Genomic DNA, 16404 nt, shown 5'->3' on the forward strand with positions numbered 1-16404 from the left:
GAACAGGCACGTAGCTGCTGCTTGGTGTTGTCTCCATCAGCTTTACTGCTGCGTCTCCTCTCCCACTGAGCGGACTGTCCATTTCATTGGTTTATTTCTTCTTTTCCTATTTTTTTTTTTTGGTGTTTTCTTTTCTTTCAGGAGGCATCTCTCCAGCAAGGAAAGGCTCCTTGTCACTTGCCTACTGGAATAACGCTTTTTAACCGGCTGTGTTAGGCACTTCACCACAAAGTTTCATTGTATTTTAAATACCATCTGGCAGTTGAATCTTCTGGAGTGGAGCAGGCTCACAGAAGTTGGGATTGATCATCTAAGTGACCAGTTGGCTGAATCCAGCATTAAATGTTTCCACTGTGTGGAGTAAAGCCCTCTGCCCTACACTCCAGTTCCCTCCACAAGTTGAGAACACCTTCCCTGTGCTTTGGTCTGGAGCTTGCTTCTCTCACTTGGAAGTGCTGGGGTGCTGCCCAGGACTGGGGGACACAGATGAGGGAGAGTAACGAGGAGTAATGTGTGAAAAGCAAGTGAGACTTTCCGATGAGGCTCCTCTCCTTCAGACGGCTTCAGTTGTGCAATGACAAATGATTCTGGGCTTGTTGTCTGAACGGCAGATCAGAAGCAAGGGAAAGGGGGTGAGGCGCTGGGTCAGCCACGGTGACCACAGAGCAGACTGAGGGTGGGTTCTGATGCTGTTGTGGTTAGAGTATATTGAACACATGGCCTCTGCAGCAGTGTTTATTTTGTAACCTAGCTATAGTAAACAGCTGTTTAAAGTATTATAGACCTAGCCATGTATATTTTTCTTGTGGCAGAGTATGCCAGCGATTAAAATTTGTTAACAGACTCAGTTGCTAGGTCAGCTGCCTGGCTTAAAATGGACATGGTTTTACTATGCTTTTGGTAGGTTTTTGTATGTTAGATATGTGTGTGTGTTTCTTACTTCAAAAAGGACAACATCCATTTATGACCTTATATTTATGCCTGCTCAAACCAGGGGAGGTGGAAGGGTAGTGGGAGAGAACACTTAAGGGAATGGTGTGTCCCCAAAGGTATAAAAGCACTGTCACACAAAGGACAAAGTTTGGTCATTGCTGGACTGAATACAAAAGCTACATAAGTGTCATCAAGTTTTGGGAGTGGTGTCTCACCCATGATTGTAAACCATGTTAATGTGTTAGTGTTAAAGGACAAACACCTCAATCAGTGCTGCTAGAATGGGTCACAGCTGTGGGAGCAGGGAGAGAGAGTAAGTTGTAATTGCTACACTATTGGTGGTCCACTCAATTTTTGAGACCTGCACAATAAGTGTTGGTGAACACTTGCAGTTCATTTTAAATCATACTATGTTGTTATTCAGTTGATGGAGTTTAAGATGTCCTGTATATCCCATTTGTTACAGTTCTGATTTGTATTAGTCCCAGCTGCATTAAAATCCTGTCTCAAATCAGCCCCTTCCCCCAAACCAAAGGCAGTGCGCACGCAGTTGTCTGAAGCTTACAAATTAAAAATGACACGCCGACTCCCTGTGCATGTTGCACAGTTCAGCATCTGCAGCCTGCTGCCGGAGCCCCTCCCCAGCAGCCTCTTTGCATGCAGCCACTTCAAGGGGTTAATGTGTTCAGCACTGTTGCCAGCCGGGGCTTCAGAGCCACAGGTCCCCATTAAGTGACACAGGCCTCCCTAAGAGGCTTTGAGGACTGATCTCCACAAGCGCTCCAAGCGGTTTACAGGGACTGCCATGGGCAGGGTGAGGTTGGTTGGGTCTGGCAGCCCTGTTACATGAACAGACGTCGCTTTTCTGCTGGGACCTTCCAACGTGTCAGAAGTGCGCAGGGAGACTCCTCACACAGGGAATGCTTTAGGGGCTGTTGATGCTGCCTTGTGGCATCGTGCCAGCCCCTGGATGGCCCCAGTTCAGACTAGTCTTGAGAGTGTGGGTGTGGGTGGGATGCAGATGGGGAAGGTGGCAATATAGTCTACTAAGACTCCGGGGATCTCAGTCTTCACTTGAAAGGAATCAACTGAAAGTCAGACATTTTGGACCAGAGAGAGAAAAGCACCCTAGTAAATTCACTTAAGAAAAACATGCAAGAATCTTTACCTTTAAGCTATGCCCTGCCTGAGTTTTTCACCAGTTTGCAATATGAATATGCTGCAGCTTAAAGCTCCTTCTAGGAGCTGTGTTTATGTAAAAAACTGAGTTGAGCTTGTAATGGTTAAAACTGTATTTAATTCTTGTTTTATAAATGAAAACAAAAAATGAAGAAATGCTTTAAGTATAATGTAATTATTTTATAGGTCAACTATTAAATTATAGATTAAATAATAAAGCTACTTTAGGGTTATATGCCATCCAGGTGTTTTGCTTCAACAGTTTGTGTCCAACTGCTCTCTAATCAGTATATTCTCCAGCTTCCTTTTCATCCTCCAAAATATTGGTGAATGATGGCTCACCCTGACAGGTTGGGAAAACCTAACTACTTCTTCCCTTGTTTCCCACTCCCCTCAGAAGTACCTGGAAGGCAAGAGGGAAAAATACAATGCATTATTCTTAGATTCTGGAGTTGATTTTGCATGCACTTATTCTGGATTTTTTGGTAAACTGATGAACAAAGCTCCACCACTGGTGGAAACACTGCCATTGTTTGCCATAAGAGGAGTAACTGACCTAAATAATTTTGTTTAAAATATATACAGATTCTTATGTAACAGGCACCAAACTACTCATAAGGGGAAAGTTATATGCTAAGATATAGGTGAGTTTTAGTTGTTGCTGTCAGCTCTTGAATAGGTTCAACATATTGGCAGGCAGTCCAAACACAGGGTAGTATTTTGGGGTTTGTGGTGCTTTTTTCCCTTACCAACACAGAGATAATGCAGTTTCCCAAGGGAAAATTTCTGTGTGGAAAGGGAGCTGTCACACTGATTGATGAGGCTCCATGTGACCAGAAGAGATGCCTGTGATGGGTCTTGAAAGAAACAGAACCTAGACCACAGCTAGCAAGGGAGGGCTGTGTCCTTTATGGCACTATGCTTGTAGGAGCCCTTTACTGTCTTCCCTGTCTCTTGCCCAAATTTTCTCACAGTTCAGTGTTTGGAGACTGGCTTTTTTTTTTAGTAGCTGTTGCTTTAGAGAATTAGTGTTTTCCTTTGCCTTGCCTAGGTGTGGACAGGCTCCCTGCTCAGACCTCCCAAGCGCCTCTGTCACTTGGCTCAAAGGGAGTCAGCAGTCACCTCCTCAAATGCCCCTCTCTCATTCCCACCCATCTCTTGGTCAGTCTCCTGCTTTGCAGGTCATGGATTGCCCGGCACCCACCTGAACCTCTGCTCCTTGAGGCACAGCCCAGATTGCAGCTGCAGTTCTCTGTCTGTTGCTGCCCAGCTGTTGAACCATCATCGTACCAGAGGCATACTCTGTGATCCAAAAATCTCCCACCTGTGGAAGCAATCCAAGAACAAGGCAAATCTCTCCGAGTAGATGGAAAAGCTGCAGGTCAGACAGATGCAGTTACTTCTTAAAGCAGCCAGGTGCTACAGGACAAGGGAAGGGAGGAGGACAGTGCATGTTAAGCTCAACCACAATGGGAGTGCCATGTTGGCAGGGCCCCAATTTAGGGTGAGTGACAAGTGAAGTTTCCAAAATGGTCAATTTGAGTAGCAGCTGGGAATAAATGAGATAACAGTGCTGATGCAATAAGGACCCTTTATGTTCAGAAAGACAGCATTTTTTTGAGGCAATGGACTTAGCCCTGGATGTTCTTGCAAGTAGATTGGAAGAATGTCAGATACAGGAATAGATGGGTCAGTTGTAAGCAAGAGAATAGCTTAGAGAACCTGTAATGCAATGAGAATCCTCTTGATGGGTGGCCGACATGAATGGTATTGGGGCATGGTTTTCTCTTTTCTCCCTTTGCTGACTTGTTTACACTCTATTCAGAAAAACTCAACTTCATCAGTTTTTGCTTATTCGGTCCATAGTAGTTTAAAATTTGTGTAACTGAAGTAACTAGTGTAGTGGATTTGTCACAAATTCAGCTTTGCTTTTAACCTAGAATCTGCAAGAAGACAGATCCTAGAATCTTTTTAAGACAGATCATTGAAAAACTGGGCAAGAAGTCAGTCTGTGGAAGACCCTTCTGATTATTATTCCCACTGCCACAGTTGGTTAATACTTAACTAAGTTTTGGAAGTGTTTTGGGATGATGAAAGCTGCTTCAAAAAAAGCTAATCCACTACAGTGTCATGACGTGACAAAGTGCCATGCTTCTGAAAGGCTTTAATTGGCAGCCAAAACAACATGAATCCTCTTCGCTCCTCATAAAAAACCAAACTGTTATTGCCAGCATGTCACATCTGCTGCTCAGGTATAGAAAGTCCTTCTTTTGCTGCTGTATTTAAGTAATAGTGAGCAATATGTGGTGTTAGCAATCAACAAAGGCTCAGAATTTCGTCTGTGAGAACTCTTGTAGAATTAGGGTCAATTCTTCAGTGCAGAGTGCTTGATGTTGCAGTAAAGAGGGAGATTGCAGCAAATGAGGGGAGAGGGACAAGCGGGGTGTTCATCCTCTTTAAAAAAAACCCAAAACAAACAAAGAAAAGAGCATTGGTCCAGAATTCTGTAAAAAGTTGAGTATGCTGCTAAAAACAAAGAGCAGAAGTAAAACTTGTGCTGTGAGTGCCCTTTGGATGTTCTGTGGGTCAACTGTGGTGCTGCACATAGTGGGATACTTTGCATGGAGGTTTGAGATAGGTTGGAGAAGAGCTATATAAAAGAGAAACATGTTCTACCAAATAGGTTGGGTCTGAGTAAATGAAAGAGAAATTTATGTAGCAGCACGTGTCTTAAGATCATAATACAGTTCCATTGGCTGCAGTCAACCTTTGACACTTCAGAGAGAGGAAGAAGCTTGAAAAAACTTCTAGCATCCATGCTGCAGATCCTGTGGAAAGGGTATCTATGTGACAGATTTAGGAGGTTGCTGGACCTTTTAGAAGGTTGTTAAAACACTTGTGTATAGTGTTTTATTATAATATGCAGATTATACTTTTCAATGCATGTTTTTGCCTTACTAGTAATTTCTTGAGACTGTTAACTCAGCAATGTAGTAGGACCAGGTTACAAACCTGAGCCAAATGCAAAACTGGGAGGCATTCACAAGCTGGAGAAGTGAGTTTTACATACATCCTTGGGTAAAGAACACTGAAGCTCTCACTACCACTACCTGGGGAAAAGGTAGTGTATCCACATACTGGGGAATTACTGTCACTACCCTTCCAAAAGGCAAGCAAAGAGAAGCCTTATTTCCTCTGCTCTCTTCATAAAGGCTCTTCCTTGATCACAGGAGCTAGAAAGGGATGTGGGGCTTAGGGAGCAAATAATTTGTAGCACACTGCAGCAAAGCCAGAGAGTGACAAGAGAAGGCAGTTATTTCATTATTATTCCTTTTATTTTCTTATAAATTAACATTCTAAAAAAATTGGAATAGAAACACTAAATACAGTATTGCACATAGTGATCTTTGTTAGATGATCTATTATTTAATTTAGTATAGTAATATACATACTGTAGGTACTGAAGAGAACAGGAAGGCTACAAATGAAAACATGCTACTGTATCCTTGCACTTAGGAGCAAAGTTAGGAGGAGTAAGACTACTGTTTACATAAATACAAACATGGATTTGAATCAGTGCCATCAAAATAGCTTTACTCTTTAAAGTTTTTTTTCCATAAGTTAGTCGTAACAGCAAATAATCTCTTGTTTTCTCTTCCCCAAATAGTAATGTTATTCCCATCAACACAAAATTTTAGAATTCCATTCTTGGTAATTTATATCCCTGCCAGAAATTACTGTTTCTACAGATTTTCACATAGGTTTATCAGCAACAGGAGACTTGCTTTTCACACAGTGAAAAAAACCATCTTTTCTAGTGCTTGGTATAAGTGAAGAATAACAGATTCCTGAGGTCATATTTTGCACTTCCTTTTATGACACCCTGTAGAGTATATTAGTCTCTGAACAGCTCGGAATGTCTCTTGATGTGCTAGATTAGACAGGGAATAATGCAACCCAGCAGGTTAGAGCTCATTTGCTTTACCCCAGTGTCTTTCAGGCTCCAAAGCTCTAAGCACGTGCGTCCAACTGAGTTGCGCACACAGTCTGCTTTCAGGAAAAATCAGCTTAGAAAGAAAAACGTTATCAATCACGCTGATTGGTTTGGGACTCTTAAATAAGGACTGGAGGAAGGGGTTGTTATCAGCTGAGCAGTCCAAAACTGATACAGCAAATTCTGGATTGCAAAAAGGAAGTAAGCTTGTGGTCTAAAATGGAAGCCCTAAGTCATATACTTCAATCATTAACCTCCTAGTCAGGGACACTGAAAGTCTGGAGGAAATGGCTGTAATTCTGTAAGTGTGAAATTGATGTCAATTAGTTGGTAGTCTATGTTCTGTCACTAGAATAGGCTACTGTTTTCCATAAATGTTGTCTCCATGTACATCTTTTAATAGCTCTCTAAAGGAGTTTTAAATTAACTGTAAAGCTAATTCCAGAAGGGAAGTCATGTACATGTGGCCAAAAGTCTGACTTAAGTGATCAGCAGTTAAAACTATACTATACCTTCTAAAGTTCATGTAAAAGTATTAGCTGCTTTATATATTAACAAACTATAATAGCCAAATCTCTCATACTCTCTATCATACTTCTGTGCTTTTCTGTATTTTTTTTTTTTTTTAATGCTGGATTTCTGACCTCCATACCACCTGGCATTCACTATCTGGCAGAAGATGAAGTAAAAGTATGCTGCCTTATCGATTTTAAACATAGTTACAGTAAACATCTTGTTCCACAAATATTTAGTTATGGAGGGCAACCAAACAGGTTGGGAAAGCATTGATTATACTGTATAAACAGCACTTAACAATTCAAAATACAAACTACAAATGCCAACATGAAACGGATACAAACAATTCACTAGGAGTAACATTTCTTTCCCTAAACTAAGTGCAGTGCCATGAAGTATTTGTGTCAGATGTTGCCAGTAGGAATGGAAATGTTTTACTGTACCAAGTAGCATTCTTATGAAGTTCAACTTAATGCAATCTTCAGCATGTTCAGAACTGATGCAGATATCACTTTTTATGCATGCTGACTTGTCCTATTTGTAATATACCATACACTTTACAAAATACCATTTTTGAGTGGCAAAGGAGATACAGAGTATAGGGAAGGTGTTTCAAGCCCATACCTAGTCTATTTCTGGGCACTCCATTAAAGTGATTACATTCGTGAATGAATGCACAATAACACATCAGTTGGTGGAAAACTCTAGAGAACAAAACGCAAAATTTTAAACGGTCAAGGAATCAAATGATCAGGATGATGGAGTTTTCTTCCCTCTCACTCCCCACCCACAGGCATGTTGAATTTTGGTAACCAGGTAACAATGACTTTTGAATTTCTTCTCTCAGATTTTCATACTTATCTTTGCTTTCTGAAAAATAAAATAAATTTTAAAAATAATGACAAAATTTGAGTACACAAAACCACCTTACACAAATATGAAAAGCATAGAAATACATAGGCAAATGTTTGATTATATTTACTGTAGAACTGACTTCACAAATAAACTTTGAAGCTAGAACTGAAGTAGACTACAGCTATACACTGCTTGTGAAATATTTTTGTTTACTTTCCTTTTCCCTCATCAAATTTTCACTAAGACTGAAGGTCCCTGTTTCAGTGCAAATAAGAATGATACAGGAATATTTAAACAAATAGTTATTTCTTAAAAGAAATCTCTCAGTGTCTTCATATACAGCAGTATATAAGTTAGATGGAGAAATGCAAAACAATGTTAATTTGGTTGGTTTTTTTTTTTTTTGAAATAAAATGTTGATCTGCTTTTAAATAAAATTGATAAAATGTAGTTTATAACTCCTTACCAAGCTAGCACTCCATTTACATTTCTTGTGGCACTAGCTAAAGTCAACTCTCACTAAACATTCAAAATAAGAAACAATAAATGCAATATTATTGCTTCCTGTATCAAATTATGTTAGTTAGAATACAGTAAATTACCTCATGCTTCATTTAAAAGATGTGTCACAGAATCTGACTACACAGCTATGACTACAAAGTACGAAATAATTAAGTCATGTCTCGAGGTAGTGGGGAGCAGAGGAAACAGAAAGGGACACAGACACATGAAAAAAATCTTCTAATATTTTCAAATGTAAATGATGGCCAGTTGCTACAGTTATGAATTAAATGTGAGGTACCAGAATAATTTTTTCTGTAAAATCAGTCATGATCCTTACAATGGTTAGGCAATCACAGGGGAAAGGTTTCATTGAATGACCAGAATTACCCCTCTATTATCAGTGAAATAATTTGTTTTCAAAAGAATGGTGGAGGCACAGTATTATCTTTTTCTAGTGTTTCTATTCCAAACAAATCTATATCAGTGGATCAGAAAACATTGTATCTGATACAGTGATCCGGCTTGAAAAATGTGTAACTATCAAAATTCTTCCTTTCATGCTGTATCTGTACAAAAGAGAGTGAATACAAACTGAATAAGCTGGAAGACCAAAACTGCCTTTCTGCCTTCTGTGTGCATCCTACACCAAGACTGGGAAGAACATAGATTCGCACAATGGGGCAATAATAAACTGCTCTTGCTTGTGCCACAACTATTTTGTGGAGTAATATTCATAGGCAGATTTCAAGTTTGTTAATTTTCCTTTAAGGAAAATATTAAACATTCAAGAAAAAAACAAACAAACAAACAAAAAGCAACCCAGAACAAAAACATGCATCAAGAATAACCTACCTGTAAAATGCAAAGAGAAAAGATAGAACAAGTGATATAAACAGAAGTATCGCTACAAATTTACTTACAATTCCAGAGTCATGTTTTGGTCTAATATTGTATAGCGACTTCCCCTTTTTCTGCCTGCAGACTTCCTCTGCTTCTTTGACTCTGCAGAGAGACAAAATCTATAAATACTACTGCACACCAACAACATTTAAAAAGACAATGCAGTATAAAACTTACAAGCTAAGGCCTGAGGACACAAGTGGATAATTTTATTCTCCATATATTCATTAGCATGCTCCACAAAACAGTTCTTGCACTCCAGGGCTGTTGTAGCCATACCCGGCACTTACACGGACAGGCATAATCAATTGCATAATCAATTCTAATTACAAAAGCAATCAGTACTTACTGCAGCTGAAGATTCAAATGTATGAGGGCTTAAAATACACTGGATGATACGAAGTTTACATTTCAGAGCATTCATGCACATATTGCTACGAAAACTCCTTTTTATCACTGTTTTAAATATATCTTCATCTATTCCAACCCTCACAACTTCTCACAGTTTAAACAAAGTTTGTTTAAGCTATGTTCCCCTCCACCAATTTTTGTTTGTATTTAAAATGGCATAATAGCTTAACCTAAATTTCCAGTCTTTTCTCTAAACTTTAAAAACAAAAACAAAAACAAAAAAAAAAAAAAAAAAAAAAAAAAAAAAAATTAAAATTTCCATGGAACATGATGTTTAACCCAAGGTGATGAATGTGACAGCACGGATCTCTTTAATTCCAAAGCTGAGGAACCTCAAGGCTTACATGACCATTGGGAATGAATGCACTTTGGCTGCTTGGATGTAAAGACAGGAGCAGGTTCTAAAAGTAAGGGTCCACTTCTTAGTGCTTCCTGATATGGCAAACACTACCAAATTAGGATCTTGTGAAATGCCACGACATTTTTGGTGAGAGAAATGTCCTTTTTTGTCATGTAGATAGGAAACAAACTGTGAAAGGCAGAGGACTACATTCAGATTGGGAACCTACCAGAATCCAGCTGATGAGTTCAATGTCACACTGTAAAATGTTTCTTTACAATTTTCACTCATTTTATATATCAACCTTGTAAAGACACATGATTGCTAGAACACTGATAATAGAGATATTTGTTATGAATTCTCTGAGCTGCAAAGACTTATACAAACACTTTCTATAAGAGAAAATTAAATCATGTGAGATATTTATTTTTTTTAATGAGAGATGAGAATTTTTGTGATAAATAAAAAAGTAGGAAACAAAAATGTAAATCCTATATTGGCTTGATCTTGCCAAAAATATGGATTTGAGATGGCACTTAGTCTGACTTTTCACCATTATCCAAGAGTGTAAAAAGAAACAACAGTTGAATGATATTAAGAAATCATATATCCTTGGCTGGTTCCTTGCAGTTCATCTCCAGACCACTAGTATGCCTGTTATTTCACTGAGGCTACACAGTGAGAATCCAGCTTTGTGTTACTATTATTTTTGAATATTTTTGTGTGTGTGGTAAGGGCCAAAACTTTGAAAATTGAGCTCCAGCTGAGTCTGCTAAGCACATTAAAAAAAACCCCCTTCATATTCATCTCTACTTTACTTCACCAGACACACCTTGGTCTTTTCATAAGTTTCAAATTTATAGTTTCAAAAATTAATTTAAATGTCAGTTATTTTCCAGCACTTCCACAACCTGCCCTCTTCATTTGATGGCCTTGTATGTTGTTAGTGTAGGGAGACCTTCATGTGCACAGGTCTGAGGGAAAAAAAGCTTTGGAACTTGTTATTTCAAGCTGTAATGCTTCCTCTCTGACTGCAAATCAAACACATTGCAGCATAATCTAGAACAAAAATGTCAAGCAGCCAAGTAATTCACCTTTAAAATGTATTTAAGTAGATTCAGTAAAGGTGGCAGCTAAAACGTGGTGATAGTTTCAGATAGAAACTTACGGGAATGATGCAGAATGAAGAAGAATTCAAAGGTATTTTCTTTTCTCTATAACAATTTTTCTTCTGCTTCATGTCTACTTTTCTCCAAAGGAGGAAAAGAAATCTGTGACATTGACCTTCCCATGGTCTTTTCTAAATATTCAGACACATTCCAACCTATCAAAAGCCACTCTTACAAAGTCAGATATAAAATAGCACATCTATCATATAATTTCCCCTTTTTCAAATACAAGTATAGCTGGCTCCCTTCACTGTAGACATCATTTAAATAACAAAATGAAATCTTACATGCGAGTAAATTAGTATCAAATCCCTGTACATGTACAGGGACTATACAAGTACTATTGATATTTTAAAAATGACTATTTTATCGAAGCAGTGTAATATATGCAGGTATTTGGACTACTCAACATGCAAATGGCAGCATATGTAACGTATAAAAATATTTACCAAATCAGTTTTCACAGATCCATATGTTATTCTTGGGAAATGCCAGGGAATCTTCAATTCCAGTCTTTGTCCCACCTAAACATCCCCCTTCCAGGACAGATTACCCACTGCTTGCTAATATACCAGGTCACGAGACAACACAGCTCTCTGTGGGTCTCATGTTAATTCAAAACAAAAATCCTCATACAGTAAGGAACCCTTGACACCCTTGATAATGCAGCTCTTTTCTAAAGACCAGGTCCCATTAAGTGTCACTGTCAGTGTAACATCTCTACATATTCTGCTCCAATTAGAGAAACAGCTTTTTGGAGAAAGGCTGTCTCTACTTGAAACAGCAAAAGGTTAATAACATGCCACTCTGTGAAGAAGGGAGTCAGAACTTCTGTGTCCCTGAGACAGCACTTCAAAAAATGATCCACAACCTCCAGACTGATAAGTGACAATCTTAAGGCTGTGTTTCCCAAATTTCCAGTATTATGTAAGAGATGCTGGTCTCAATAGTACGGTTGTGGTTCTCAAGGTTTTGGGAGCTTTTAAGAAATTCCTTGGAGTTTGAGCCTATTTATTCATACCAAGGGAAATACAGAAGATGAGAAGCATTACTCCCTAATGCACTTAAGGCTGAGAGCTAGCAACCACTCAGTTCCAGTTCCAACCATATCACTGACTCACTGTGTGGGTTTGGGACAGTCCACAGCCTCCTGGCTCACATCCTGCTGTCTGTGTAGGAAGCTGCAAGTGGTTGGATAGAGACTCAGTGAAGCCCATGTGACCCATAACATATGCTTCTTCAGCAAGAAATGGCCTGAGAAATGTGAAGGTAGTGCACCAAAGGCACTTCAAGGAAGTTTAGTTTGTGACCATATTAAATGTGGAAGCATGGAGAAGTGTATAAATCTACAGCTGTATCTAAAAAAGAAAAGCCAGCAGACTGGTGTAATAGAGGCAAAGGCAACTATTAGCCTTCCACAGGGCCAAATCATAAACCAGTGAGTGTAGTTAGCAATTTTGAGAGTGTGAAAATACATTTTGCGAAGGCTGATCATTCAGCTTAATTAAGATTTTATTAAATGTACAATTAAAATAACTTAATCCTTCTGGAAGAGGAAAAGGATGGGTTTTGTAGGAGCATCTGCACTGTTCAAACTGTGTGATCTGGAGAAACAGATAAAAGGTTACCTTCGAAGTAAGGGCAATAGTCTTAGTCCAGTTGGAAAATAATTGCCACTGGCAAGTTTTTGTCATCTTAGGTTTTCTTTATTGGCCATGAATGTGTTTTTCATCTTTGTATTAAACTAACAAGACAAAAGAAAAAGCACATTGCTTGTCAGCTCATGGCTGGTTCAAGCCATATTTCTCACTATTGCAAGCAAATCCCTGTGTACCTTCCTCTTGCTCAGGCTTTTCCTGAGCTACTTCCCACTGACTTCAGTGGGACCTGGATCACCTGGAGGTGCAAGAAATAATTGAAGACAAAAAAGTGCAAAAATTGCATGAACACTACTGATTATGGGTTAACTCAACTGTGGTGAGTTGACAGAGCTTTATGAAGAAACTAATGGACCTAATTCAATAATGGGAGGAGGAAAAAGGATTTTTGGAGAAAACAACAGAAGACTCCCAACAGTCACAAAAGGAGAAGCAATAGCAACACAACAACATATTTCCAAGCTCCAGTCCAAAATGACACTACCACTGTGCCAATGCAGAGCTCAAAGAGAAAAAAAAAAAACAACAACAAAAAAAACCACCAAAAGCAGTTAAAAAGATATTCCTAGGAAAGGGGTGGGTATTCAATTGTCAGGCCTCCTGTGGAAAAATAGGCTGCCACTGGGGAGACTGTGGAAGAAAAGTCTGAGGAAGGTGAGTGTTCCCCAATTGCTGAGAATTATAACACTTAAGCAAAAGCAGGCATGTGATTGATTTATTGTTCTGAAAATCTGTTTTTACTTAAACTATTTAGTTCTCCACTACTAATACTTTTCTGTTAGGGAAGCTTGTTTGGTCCCCTTACAGAGCCATCACTCTCAATGGCAACCAAATCCTCAGAAGCAGGACAGATCTTCCAGGCATGATCTGAGCGTGAGAGAGGAAGATGGAGGTGGAAAAGACATGGTGTGCTCTTGGAGAAGCCAGGTGGTACCCTTAACTTGCTAAGTTGGTGGGAATGACTTGCAAGCTTGCAGTGTGCTAAACTTTGTTAAACTGATGCTCAAACTATCCCACTTCATACTTAACAACCACTTCTCAAAATCACTTTATTTCGCCAAAATGACTTTGGTTCATTTACTATCGATTCCTGTCCCATCTTATGCCAATTCTGGCTCAAAAGTGAGCATATTAGTTTGACAGAAAATATAACATCAGCTGTGTTACCTTTGGCAATTTTTGCCTCTTATTCCTTTCCCAGGTAGTTTCTTGATTTTGTCTTAGTGAGAACATAATTCTACAAAAACTAGAGTTCCCAGCCTAGACAACCAGAGAGTTGATTAACTCTCACTGTAGTAATCTGAAGAGCAGAGTTATTCAGGCCCAGGACAGATTCTATAAATACCTGTGAAGAGTGTTCATCACTTGAATCTCCTTAAATAATAGATTTAGCTAAAGCATTTCTTGCATTATTTCAGGAAGAATATACGTCCAAATAGCCCCAACAATAAGAAAACATGTAGGGAATATAGAACATAGGGCGATTAGTGGATCTGTTAAAAAAAAAAATCAAACAAAAAAGCTACAAGGGAATGAATAGCCAGTCACTTACAGAGCCTGAGAATTATAGTCCTGAAATCTGCTACTTAATAAGACTGAGTCTTTCAATTGTCACCTGTAACAAAATAAGCAGTTTCTTACTTCTATCATAATAAAAACTTTTCTCCAGCACTATCACCTCCTTGTACCTCATATTTATTGTGAGACAAAAATATAAAAATTACAATTAAGTTTAAAGACAGCCTGTATGATGAAAAAGCAAGTTTCACTTCAGCACACACACAGGAAAAAAGAAACCAGACATGCTTAAAAACCCAAAAGACAGAGTGTTTTTATCTACCTTCTAGACCAAAAGCCAGCCTGGCCACAACCTTATCAAGGCTTTGAGACTTTCTGTCATCATTCAATCCATTGAAGGGGTAGCCACTTCCCTGCCACTAAACATTAATAATTTTGTCTGAAGTATCTGTGGCAGACAGATTCATTTCTTACTGGCTCCATCTAGGCTTGGTTGCCTTACACTTCACTAGCGAGCACTGTGACATGACAAATGTAATCACAGTGAGAGCACTGGAGAGTTATGCCTCAAATAGCAGAGCTGCTCACAGAAACTTCCATGATAAACTCAGACAGATATTACTTTTGCAGTTGACAGTATAGTTTATGAAACCTAAAAGACATTTTTCTGCAGATGTTCTGCATTTTTTAACACAAAACAAGGCTGAGGCCAATACTCTTTATACTACCAAGTGCTTATTATCAGTTAAATAAAAGGAGTGTTGCCAAAATATTTTGAGTAGCTTTGTCTGGGTTGAATATTGAGTTAAACTTGTTTATAACAATAATAGCACCTTTAAATATAAAACCAAATAAAAAATTCTCCACTAAATTATCAAATGCCAAATGTCTTTCAGATTTCAAGGGCAGAAAACTTTAAAACTCTCTCCTTAAACTCTTCCAGGGTATTATTCTTATATTTTATTCGTTGACTAAAATATTAAAAACATTTTTTTGCTAAGGGAGAAACCAAAACATAAAACCCATAATGGAAAATTACAGTTTCCAACATAAAAGTCTGATAAAAAAATGTAGAACTTTTACTTTCATGCCAACAGGGTTGAAGTGATGACACAGATATGATTCAGTAACTGACTGCAAAGACTTTATACAGATAAGAAGTACATTGCAATGTACCTGGTCCCCTCAAAGAAACTAATGAAACCTAACTTTAGCCTACCAACAGAGAGATAATGTATTAGACTATCCTGACATCCCTGCCAGCTCCTTGCATGGTTAATTCAAGGACCATGAGGCAGACAGTGGCTGTTGGAAAGACACAGTGATTAATCATGATTTCACCCAGAGGACCACAGACAAATAGATTAAAACATTGCAATCTGGCCACTTAACATAGAAAATAATCTGTAGCAGAATAAGATACCTCCTCTGTCAACAGTGTAGACTTTGGGGAACACATTTAACTTTTTTTTTTTTAGTGTGCATCATGTCAAATGGGCCTAAAATAAAGCTTCAAGGCCAACTGAAATGAGAATTAGACTTTCCCATTTACAGTCTCACTGTGCTTCACCAAACACTTAAAATATTCTGAAAGCATTCTAATTTAGAAGTATTTAGTTTCCCTCTGGCAATCATACTCTTGATGATCTAGGGGTTCAGCTCTTGTCTACAAAGAGATACACAGATGTGAATAAATAAGATAAAGAGAATACTGTGCAAAACATGATTTAAACATTATAATTTTAACATTAAAGAGGATTTCACCTTGAAAATGTAATGAAGTAAAAGAATTGAACTATTAAAGAATGGCTATGTTTGTAATAAAATGCAAACATACATATCCCCATTTAAATACATTTTATGACCTTTGTCATTAAATCCTCAGAGTGGCCAGTTGTAGGACGTTCCTGGCTACCTTCAGGCAAGATGGAAATCACTTTTCTACAGATTTTATGTATCAAGATTGAAATTATTCTATGAAAAGTTAGTCATCATCTTCGACTGTTTTTCTTGGAACTGAAGCCAGGTTGCTCTCAAAGCAGCTGGCTACACTTGGGCTATTTGGTTAGGAAATCTAACAGGAAATGATAAGGAAAGGGAAGAAGACTATAAGTGAGGTAAAACTGTTAACATAATCAGCAAGCAAAAGAAACTCATGCATGAAGAGGAGTGTGAAACTCTGTGTTAGCTGTAAAATATTTTTAAGCAGCAGATGGGGTAAAAGAAGGCAAAAACCCAATGTGTGGAAAAGGATAAGAAGAGTCTTGGTGAACAGACTGCATGGAGAAGATGATTCTTAAAGAGAATATGGAGATATACCCTGGACAGAAGGGTTGCTATGATGGGTATGTTGGGGCTACTACGTTGGATAATTGATAGCTACCGACCTGTAGTACAAGCAAATATGAGAAGTAAGGAATAGAAGGG

At 38.4% G+C, this 16404-nt stretch overlaps 1 protein-coding gene across 1 annotated transcript in view; it reads right to left on the minus strand.

Annotated features, from left to right (window-relative positions):
- Nucleotides 1–7465: 7465 nt before the first annotated feature.
- The window catches only part of FMN2 (formin 2), a 153488-nt gene continuing 144549 nt past the window's right edge, over nt 7466–16404 (minus strand). The window contains exons 17-18 of the mRNA XM_041423507.1: nt 8902–8983; nt 7466–7492 (exon numbers count right to left, since the gene is read on the minus strand). Of these exons, the coding sequence (XP_041279441.1) occupies nt 7466–7492; nt 8902–8983 (109 nt within the window). The remainder of the gene's footprint in view (nt 7493–8901; nt 8984–16404) is intronic.

Source organism: Onychostruthus taczanowskii, unplaced genomic scaffold (genome assembly GCF_017590055.1).
Source record: "Onychostruthus taczanowskii isolate IOZ18803 unplaced genomic scaffold, ASM1759005v1 scaffold78, whole genome shotgun sequence".
NCBI classification, from domain to species: Eukaryota; Metazoa; Chordata; class Aves; order Passeriformes; family Passeridae; genus Onychostruthus; species Onychostruthus taczanowskii.